Genomic DNA, 10,463 nt, shown 5'->3' with positions numbered 1-10,463 from the left:
TATATGGGAATAGGTTGTTCCATTTTTGCAGTTAAGAGCTTATTAAGTACTTCAGGACGGGTTGCACATTGTCCAATCCCGAATTATCCAATGTTCGGAATCATTCCAAGATTTGTGGTACCCGCTTGGATATTAATGATTTTAAAATTATTGGATCTGCCCATAAGGACGACGAGTTGATGGTGTTGGAGTCGCTTTTCATAAAAACTAATGTACCAACACTAAACACCCAATCGTCGTCCAGACAACTGTTTATAGCATAACTGCCTGTTTGTTTACTCTCCACGTTCGTTATAGGCTTCTTTCGTTTGTGTATTTCCTCCCTGTCTTTCTAGTCACTTTTTAGCACTTGCCTTGGTAGGTGTTCCTTTCAAGTTCTTGTTTTAATTTTTTTGTAGTTGTAAATTTTTAAAAATTTTTAAAGAAGCTTTTCCCATTGTGGAAGTGACATTTTAAGTATTTATTGTCTGTAATTTCCAGCCTTGAGGATGCATCATGTGATGTGAAACGTTGGCCGAATAAACTTGTTCTTGTAAGAGACATGCGTGCCTTTACCTCTTCAACCTGAGATGTTTGTCGGGTCTGTTTCCCATGCGATTCTTCTATATATATATATGTATGTATATATATATGCGTGTGTGTATGAATGTATGTATACGTAACTGAACGTTAGGATTTCCTCGTGACATCACTGAGCGCTGATATGGGCAGAGCCTCAGGGGCACCTGCACTGATAGACGCCATGGGCATTCATCAGCGACCTTGAAAGGAAAGCAAGAAAATGCCCCACACACACTGATTATGACGTCACGTCCATTGTGCTGTCAATCTCGCCTTGCGCTTGAGGTTTGCTTGCATCAAGTTCTCACAGCCTCTGTCGATGCCTAGTGAAGAGAGAGAGAGAGAGAGAGAGAGAGAGAGAGAGAGAGAGAGAGAGAGAGAGAGAGAGAGAGGAGTCAAAGTTGCAAGAAGAATCAGATCAGTGAGACTTCTTGAGATTGCATTTTTGTTTTTTCTCTGTTGAAGTTAATTTATTTCGTCTTCTTCTTCTTCTTCTTCTTCTTCTTCTTCTTCTTCTTCTTCTTCTTCTTCTTCTTCTTCTTCTTCTTCTTCTTCATGTTCTTTGCGTTTAGGCACAACGTCTGATCAAGAGAGAACTTTTGCCAAAGAAGAAATGAGGGGAAGTTCTCTAGAAGGGACTCTGGGGCAATCCATCATCAGCACTTGAGGGATTGCTTGTGTGCCACTTCTCTCGCGAGCCTTTCTAAGAACCTCTTTGCTGTCTGTCAATCTTTCACACTGCCTTTCTTTGCAGGACCCCTACAGAGAGAGAGAGAGAGAGAGAGAGAGAGAGAGAGAGAGAGAGAGAGAGAGACTCCCCAAAGACACAAGGTGAGAGGCAGAGACAAAAAAGGAAGCTAAGAAATAGTTAAGTAATGAATGTAATTGATTAAATAGTGGATTAATAGAAAAAATAAATCTCGAAGGAAATCTGTCAGACAGCAGGATTTTTTTTGCCTGTCTTTTTGTTCATTGTCGAGGAAGCGTTGAAGGTCTGGTCTTGCAATTCATCGTCTTCGTTCCTCCACATTTCCTTCAACGTTGGCAACTGCAGTTGCATGAGTCAAAACAAATCAATTGCAACAAGTGCCTGTGTATGAACGAGCAAACAAAAACATGATTGCTTATGTATGCATGCATGCATTTGCATATGGACGCATGGGAGCTGAGAATGAAAGCACCCGAAGCACAGCCCAACCTCAGTCAAGGACAACTTCAATTGCCTCCTCGTCTCAAGGGAAGAGGAAGAAGAAGAAGAAGAAGAAGATCCAACTGGTGTTGATGACGTCACGTTGATGACGTCACGAGCTCCCCTCTTACACACACTTCGGTCTTCCTCTTTTGGTTCCTCGACAACTCACTTGCTTGCCGAATATGTTAGTTGTGGGCTTTTCCTTTCCCTGTTTTGCCTTGTGAAGGCTAAGAAGAAGAAGAAGAAGAAGAAGAAGAAGAGAGAGAGAGAGAGAGACAGACAGACAGAGACAGAGAATGATTACAAGTAGTTACTGCATCTCTTACCAAGAACTGAGTCTGAGTGTTAACTTCAATACGAAACTTTATTCCTTTAGGTAAAATGCTCAGTGTCTTCAGTGGGAGAAAGTAAAGAAAATAATGATAAAACGAGAAGAAGAAGAAGACGAAAGAGAGGAAGACGAAGAAGAAGAAGAAGAAGAAGAAAGGGTAGACAGAAAGCGGGGAGAATCAGGGCGTTGTTTGGATAGATAAAGAGAGTCGGAGGCTGTCTGTCTCCCTCTCTCTCCCTCTCTTGAGGGCTGGACACAGCAACACTGATTGAGTGATTGATTGATTGACTGATGCAATGCACAACAACTACAACCAGCCCCCAGCCTTTAAGTGGAGCCGTGGTTATGACAACAGGATTTCCTCGAGAGAGCAGCAAAGACCTTCGAACAGCTTCTTCTTCTTCTTCTTCTTCTTCTTTCTTCTTCTTCTTCTTCTTCTTCTTCTTATTATTATTATTATTATTATTATTATTATTATTATTATTATTATTATTATTCTTTTTCTTCTCCTTCTCCTTCGTCTTCTTCTTCTTCTTCTTCTGTTTGTAACACACGGGAGAATGACACAGTTCCTGACCAATGTTCTTTTCGTCGCCACACAAGTGCCATTAGGCACTCGACACGTCTGATTTCATTTGGCTTTCATACGAGTGTGTTTTGCTTTGACCTCTCCTGATCTCTTGTTTGCAGAGGTGTTTTTCGCCCCTTCCACATCAAATGTTTCTCTAAGCCTCATACATTATACATACACACACACACATATATATATAATGTGTGTGTATGCACACATATTTATATATATATATATATATATATATATATATATATATATATATATATATATATATATATATATATATATATATATATAGAGAGAGAGAGAGAGAGAGAGAGAGAGAGAGAGAGAGAGTAAAACTCTGAGCTTTTGTAATCATATTGTCAAGACAGTTTTATTCACAATTAGATATCTCAGATTTTCAGTCATCCATACTTTTTCCTGTTGTCATGCCAATGTAATATTATCTTTATTATTTGATCTGTTTTCACAATGTTCAATGTTGCCAATGTCAGTTATTTGATCTGTTTTCACAATGTTCAATGTTACCAATGTCAATTATTTGATCTGTTTTCACAATGTTCAATGTTGCCAATGTCAGTTATTTTATCTGTTTTCACAATGTTCAAATGTTACCAATGTCAGTTATTTTATCTGTTTTCACAATGTTCAAATGTTACCAATGTCAGTTATTTTATCTGTTTTCACAATGTTCAATGTTGCCAATGTCAGTTATTTTATCCGTTTTCACAATGTTCAAATGTTACCAATGTCAGTTATTTTATCTGTTTTCACAATGTTCAATGTTGCCAATGTCAGTTATTTTATCTGTTTTCACATTTCAATATTGCCAATGTCAGTTATTTTATCTGTTTTCACAATGTTCAAATGTTGCCAATGTTTATTTTATCCGTTTTCACAATGTTCAATGTTACCAATGTCAGTTATTTTATCTGTTTTCACAATGTTCAAATGTTACCAATGTCAATGTGAAATTCCAGAGTTCCTTCCACTTTTTCTATATTCCACCTCTTTCCCTTCATCAACATTGTTTCTTTCCCTGCTCTCACAATTGTTATTAAAAAATTCTTTAATTTTTACTCTTTGGCCATTTCTTAATCTCTTTGTTCACTTCCCTTCATTCATTTCAAAAATTTCAAAAGATATAAAAAGGGTTTAAATAAAAGAACAAGTGGTTTGATTGCATATATTGTTGAAATGTCACACAGAGAATAACAATTCTATTTTGTGTCAAACATTCCCCATAATCACAAAGTGTATATCAAAAGGTTATATTTATCTCTATGATGCAATAACCTATGCAAAGCATAAAAGTTTATATCCCTAGAGGGTCACATAGAGCAGCATCAGTGAAGCGCAATAGAGGAAATAAGCCGCGAAAACTTAAACTTGAAGCAGAATCTAAGCGAATGAATATTATAACATGTATGCATCTAATAGCAGCATAGTTCTCATCCTCAGCAAAACAGTATTATTATCAGAGAGGATGGGAAGGAAGGAGGAGTAGTTCTACAGACATTATCAACTATGAAGAAAATCACAAGTTTTTTTTAATTCATTCTAAGAAGGATTCAGAGTTGTTCATTTCTATGGACTCAGGGTTCTGTATACCTATGGGTTAATAACGAGCTGGCAGAAGCCCATTCTCTTATTTGAACACTCAATTCGAGTCACTTTGACCGAAGAAGAAGAGCTGTCATATTTAATGAAGCCGCAACGCCTTCTTTCTGGGATTGCTTGGTGACCTTCCATCCAAAGCTCCTCTGGCAAATCGATTCCACTCTCCACCCATTTCCCGTCGTACATTCCAATCCATGTGATTACTTTGACGGTAATGAAATAAAGATAAATGATCAGCATAAAGAAAAGTTAGTCAGTAAATCAAAATGTTAACGACAATTGCCGTAAATGATATGTTGGAAATGTCAGCATTTTCATTATTGATTGAATATCGTGTGAATATGTTTTTGGGATTATTGCTGACTAATAATAATTTTGAAATGCCTCTTATATATATATATATATATATATATATATATATATATATATATATATATATATATATATATATATATATATATATATATATATATATATATATATATATATATATATATATATTTTTCTTGGATAAATACTGATTAGTAACAACTTGCTAGATATAAAAAAATATATTTGTCTGTGGCTTAACATGACATTGAAAATTCCTCTCTCTCTCTCTCTCTCTCTCTCTCTCTCTCTCTCTCTCTCTCTCTCTCTCTCTCTCTCTCTCCTGTTGATAAGTATTATTTCTAAATTTATGTCAGGAAGCAACTTACTACGATAAGTGAAAGTCCGACGAAGTTGCTCGAGATGGCCCAACTGAAATTCCTGGAGGAGCCGCCACCCTGACGCTTGGCAGGTGGCGTTCATCTGGTCCCACGTCATCTCTTCCTCGACAAGCTTCACGCATCCCAGACCCTCGATGAACTGGGCCGGACTTTTGCACGAGAACTCTGGAAGGAGGAAGAGGAGATTGCTGTAATGAAGAAGGTTACATAAGAGTCAAAATGACCCCGAATGACATTAGGATTGACCTTTCATGAGCTGATTTATAAGATGAGAAAGTAGATGATGATACAACAAAGTCAGCTGAAGTGATTCTGCTTTTTTCAGCTGACTGTTCACAGATTTTGACTCTGTAGGAAAAAGCTAACAGACAAAGGATCGTCTTCCCTTACCACAGGTTCGTCCATCTCCCTCGAAAGGGGGGTTGCAGGAGCAGCTGTAACTCCCACTGGAGTTCCTGCAGGTTGCGTGGGGGCTGCACGCGCCCTTCCCTGGGCCGCACTCGGCCATGTCTGCTCGGGAGTAAATATATAGTTTAGAGAAATGAGGCATTGTGGAATAGCTCAGTTTTTTTCTGGGGGAGAACTCATTTGTGGGAAAAGTTACGGTAAATCATAGATTAAGAATTGCGTCAAATCCCTTTCAGATGAAAAACGTACCTGCTGATGATATGTTTTTGAAGGATTCCGAGTCCTCCTTTCCAGGGCAGCCTTTTGTTTTCTGATGGATCCCTGAAATATATAGGAGGTACTCTGGATTAAGTTTATATATATACTGTATATATATACATATACATAAGTGTGTGTGTATGTCTATGAAATTCATTGTAACGTTTCGTCTGACACCGATCATAATTGTCATGATCATAAATTTTCCTGCCCTGGTATTTTGATAAACCTTCTTTGCAGGAGACCTGGCTGTACATCTTCATCATTCGGTATCACTAAACATGACGATGATATTATCTGTCACCAGCGAAAATGCCAAAGGCTTTGCATTAACCTTCAGAACTGATTTCCACAACTGACAGCATTTGACTTTCAGAAACGAGTGAGGGGCACTGAAGAAGCTTTGCAATTACCTTCTGATGTCTCCAGTTTTTGCAAGATATCTGGAAAGAGAGAAATAACCTCCTTTAGAAGATGCTTCAGTCATTAGGCTGACTGAGACTCATTAATCATGAAGGCTCAGCGGTAAATCTATTTCCTCTGATTATGCAAACATTTCCCTCCCCCGACAGAATTTGAGTGAAAGGAAGGAAGGGCATCCCTGTCTCTACAGTTATCTCTATTTCAACAGAATGATACTATCCTATTGCTTGATACCCATCCTCACATGACTTCTAATACTGAAGACACCCTTTCCAAGAAATGATGTGCTTTCGTTCTCACTTATTTTGAATCGAACACAAGTACACAAACGTTTTAGGGACGAATAAACCACCAAAATTCACATCCCAAATAGAAAGCACAGACAAAGCGGAAATATTGGCAACAGTGTCTTCAGAGGGTCTAGAGAATATTGTTGCTGGCTATACTGATGTCTTTACATGACCTGTCCTGAATACATGATGAATAAATGCACTTACTTTGCAAAGAGACCTGGTTGTTGTTCACTGCACCTGGAGAAAAGAAACATCAAAGGTCTCTTATGAAATTCGATTCTATAACCAATCCCGAATATTGTCATTCTTATCTCTAAAGGAATCTATCACGAGGAAGACATAGGATTTTATCATGATTTTTGGTCGTTATTTTCACATTCACTCAAGACATGCAGACTCATTTTGGCTCAGTTGCAGGATGGAAAGAAGAAGAAGAACTCCAAGGGGGGTTGAGAATACCTTTCACGTGTTCCAGTTCCTGATGGAAGTCTGAAAAGAGAAATTTTTTCCTCAATGAGAGGCAAAATTAACTTTCTATTTTCAAGGATGACTTCTGTCTTCAAATGTCCCAATTCACAATTTGCGTTGATAATTGTTTTATGAGTAAGAAACTACATTATAATATTTATGGTAATATCTGAAAATATGCAACATCACACAACTTGGAAACATTTTCTTGCCATGACATTGATAAATAAATGAACTTACTTTGCAAAGAATCCTGGTTGTTGTTCACTGTACCTGAAGAAAACAAAGGCAACGACTTGTAAAGCTTAACTTCTGTCAAGATTTTTCAAGGCAGATTAATTTGGAGGCAAAGTTATTGCATGGAAGGAAGACATCAGCTGTCATCCCAATTTCGAATGATTTGACAGTGGATTATCATGATGAAGCACAGACAATTATGTTGTCATGAAAAGAAGAAAAATATTATGTGGGTTACAAGTACCTTGCACGTGATCCAGGTCACGACGAAGTTCTGCAAAAAGAAATTTATTTTGATTGAAGTGATTCCAGTGGAAAGATGAACAATGAATTGAGCTCTATGATTGTCAGTTCAGTATCATTATTATGAACTCAAATGATGTCGGTCAGAAAATGATTTTCTTTATAATAATTGTGGTAGAATATAAAACTTGCCACAAAAGTACCTTGAAGATTGTTTTCAACATGATCAGAAATGCAGAAGCTTCTGCACCTCTGAAAATAGAAAGCAACGTTTCAAAGACACTGACTTCATTGATCGGAACCACAGTATTTGCATAAATGTCAGTGATTTTTATTTCAAACGTCAATTTCCTTAAAGGTAAAATTTTGCATTGGATGACTGCACGGGTGGACAAGGCCAGAAAAACAAAGTTGCATTCAACTCGGAAGAGCAAATTGAAAAGGATCAGATGGTCTTGACAAGACATTCCCTAAGATTATGGAGATGGGGATAAGTTTGTGTCCCCTAGCAGACCTTTGATCCAAGAGTCTTAAACATACAAAAGAAAGATGTTGGTTGTATCCTAATAAAGGTTGTTTGGGCTCTGCATTCATTGGCTCCAGAATGTCGAAGAAATAAATAACAAGCCCCGATTCATTCACTATTTCTGTTTCTTCACCCAAGCTTCTACATACTGTAGATGACAAGTGACAGTTCTGTTGTGTCCTTGATCGATGAATATCTCCTACTCTTAGTGATTAACATAATATGACGGATGAAAATGAATATGTTTGCCATGTATAATTATTCCCAGGGAGTTATTACACTCCTTTGCAAGAAGGAGAATGTGAAGACCCCTTAATTTCTCAGGGATTTTCAAGTCACAGAGACCAGGTGGTGTAGCCTTTCAGTGAAGTCAGATAAGTGAAAATGAAATACATTGTTACGGTTATCTCCAAAAGTTAAACCAGATACTTTGCAAGGGAGGAAAAAAATATTTCTCAAGTGTTACAAGAAATGTAAAGTTCAATAACCAGTAGTAAGTGTAAATGACAACAGCAGTAGCGTCACTGCTCTGTCAACTGGGAAGTGAATTTCTGCCTTACTTACCGTGAAGATTCTCCAGTATTTCATTTTGCTTCTGCTGAAGGTCGTTCACTCCTGAAAAGAAATTGGAAGAAGTCACTTGGTTTCATTTCGATGACTTGATTTGAAATAAGAAGTCATTGTTCACACAGGCTAAGCCTCAAATGTCATTAATCTGCAAGGCTAGCTTCTGTACAAGAGAAAACGAGTTGATAAAATAACAATTAGAGAGTTCTTAACCGATAAATAAACATATACCTGTAAACATCAATACACGTCAGAAAACTGAAGGCAATGTAGCCTGTTGCTTTAAGGTATCATCACAGATCCTTTGGAACTTGTGACAATCTGCGTCAACAAGACTAATGTGAATATCGTCCACAGTGTGAGCACTTGAGGACTCCTGCTGTGAGCTTGTATGTGACAATGTAGCATCTCACTGAAATGAGAATTGAGAAGCTCTGTAAAGCAAATAGCATGTACAGAGTCTTGAAGGAAACTTACACAGCTGTTAAAAGGGAAACCACGTGCGGCAAGAGACGGGCTCATCAAATAGGACTGAGTTTTCCTGAAGCTCAGTCCTTCTGACAAAGCCACTCTCAGACCCTTCTCCAGAGGCTGGAACATCTGTGATCACTCAGTGCATTTCATTTCTAGAATAAGAGTGAGCTCGTTCTTCAGGTGGTGACAGTCAGAAAGGGATATTTTAACACCATGGCTGACCTGCTATGATCAGTATGAGAACCTCCAGAAATAACGAAAGTTGTATTGGTGACAGTCTGCTTGTGTCACTCATTGTCTCCTGGAGGTCATCCAATATAAAGTCATCTGCTCTGGAGTAACGAAAGACTTGAAATTATTAGTTGGAAGAGAATTTCCTGGAAATATGATATGGTAAGTGTGATATTCTCTTAGTGAAATAAAAGCAAAAAGTCTTATTTAATAGAAAATAAAAAAACACATTCGATATAGTCAACCAAGAATATAAGAACAGTGGACTAAAATGAGTGTTTATAGCAAGAAGAAACCTCAAGGTTACCATAAAGAAGTATAGAAAAATTCCTGCATTCAAACCAGTATAACAGAGCAGGACAAAACCAGCCTTCAAGCAGGATTACCCCCTCCCACATCAACTGGGGGCTGAGGGAAGACAGGGACGATGCAAAAGCAGAGAGAATGAAAAAGACCAAGTCCAGAGGAAGGCGTTGTTCTTGTCATCAACCAGATAACATTCAGTCTCTAACTTGCCTTTCTGACAAATCTCCCGACAAAACGAAATGGCATCAAAAGGAAGTGGACTTGAATGATTATTCCTCCAATCAAGAGAAGACGCAGCCAAGAATATTAAGGCAACAACAGTTAGGCTGTTGATAAAATATGCAGCTCACTGAAATAAATAAAACAATAATACTGAAATGATCTCATTGAGGGTGACTCCAGAATTGGTAAAAAAATCCATACGATTTCCATTCCTGTAAAAATCAGATGTTGTAAAATTGTTAACAGTGAACAAATCTGTACATTACCTTTCAGTGCGTCGTTAGTAAATTTTCTGCAGTCTGCAATGAGAACATCTGCCCAATCCTGAGAGTGGGCGAAGTGCACCCATGTCAGGATGGAAGAGAGGACTACAAACGCCCAAAGCTGCATAGCTATCTATGACTGGCTCTCCCTTGCAGCCTGGGTCTCTATATACCCAGTCCTCACGAGGATGCATTCGTCAGACGCGTGACTGAGTTCACTTTCCAAGGACGTTGCGTCTCTTTCTGAAGGCCACAGTTCAAGTGGATGACTGATTAATATGGCGGCGGGAGGGGGTTGGGTGTTGGATGTGTGAGTCACCGGTTGTGTCATCATGGCCTGATGATGATTAAGAAGAGGTTTGGAAGTAAGCTCTCGACAGGGTCATGATAAGACTTCCCGAGTGCCACTTGTGAGGCGGCTGCTTCGTTGCCCCTCGATTTCGAGGGATAAAGGAAACTGAATAAAGAGGCATTTCGTATTGCAGAAGTGGCGACACCTAACAAGGAAGCGGAGATAATGATGGAGATGATGAGGACATTTTTAGTTCCTATA

The 10,463-nt window shown here is 38.3% G+C and overlaps 1 protein-coding gene across 2 annotated transcripts; it reads right to left on the bottom strand.

Moving 5' to 3' along the window:
- Positions 1-3,833: 3,833 nt before the first annotated feature.
- On the bottom strand, positions 3,834-10,069 carry LOC136855182 (cubilin-like). Of its 2 annotated transcripts, XM_067132094.1 has the most exons (11): positions 9,914-10,069; positions 8,412-8,462; positions 7,323-7,352; positions 7,082-7,114; positions 6,833-6,862; positions 6,578-6,610; positions 6,071-6,100; positions 5,649-5,720; positions 5,382-5,501; positions 4,980-5,156; positions 3,834-4,484 (listed from the first exon to the last, which is right to left on the bottom strand). In XM_067132094.1, the coding sequence occupies exons 1-11, from the start codon at positions 10,035-10,037 to the stop codon at positions 4,273-4,275; spliced, it is 912 nt and encodes a 303-aa protein (XP_066988195.1). In that variant the 5' UTR covers positions 10,038-10,069; the 3' UTR covers positions 3,834-4,272. The 2 variants fall into 2 exon arrangements, with proteins under 2 accessions (XP_066988195.1, XP_066988196.1); XM_067132095.1 differs by lacking the exon at positions 6,578-6,610.
- Between the last annotated feature and the right edge of the window lie 394 nt (positions 10,070-10,463).

This window comes from Macrobrachium rosenbergii, chromosome 30 (assembly GCF_040412425.1).
Source record: "Macrobrachium rosenbergii isolate ZJJX-2024 chromosome 30, ASM4041242v1, whole genome shotgun sequence".
Lineage (NCBI taxonomy): Eukaryota > Metazoa > Arthropoda > Malacostraca > Decapoda > Palaemonidae > Macrobrachium > Macrobrachium rosenbergii.
This window is presented reverse-complemented; position numbering and strand designations above follow the sequence as displayed.

Bases quoted from the DNA above. Each gene is read 5' to 3' on its own strand.
- LOC136855182 (XM_067132094.1), bottom strand. From the start codon at position 10,037: ATGCAGCTTTGGGCGTTTGTAGTCCTCTCTTCCATCCTGACATGGGTG. The intron at 7,353-8,411 runs GTAAGTAAGGCA...TTCTTTTTGCAG, and splicing joins AATACTGGAGAATCTTCACG to AACTTCGTCGTGACCTGGAT. The intron at 6,611-6,832 runs GTATTCTCAACC...TCTTTTCTCCAG, and splicing joins GGAACTGGAACACGTGAAAG to GTGCAGTGAACAACAACCAG.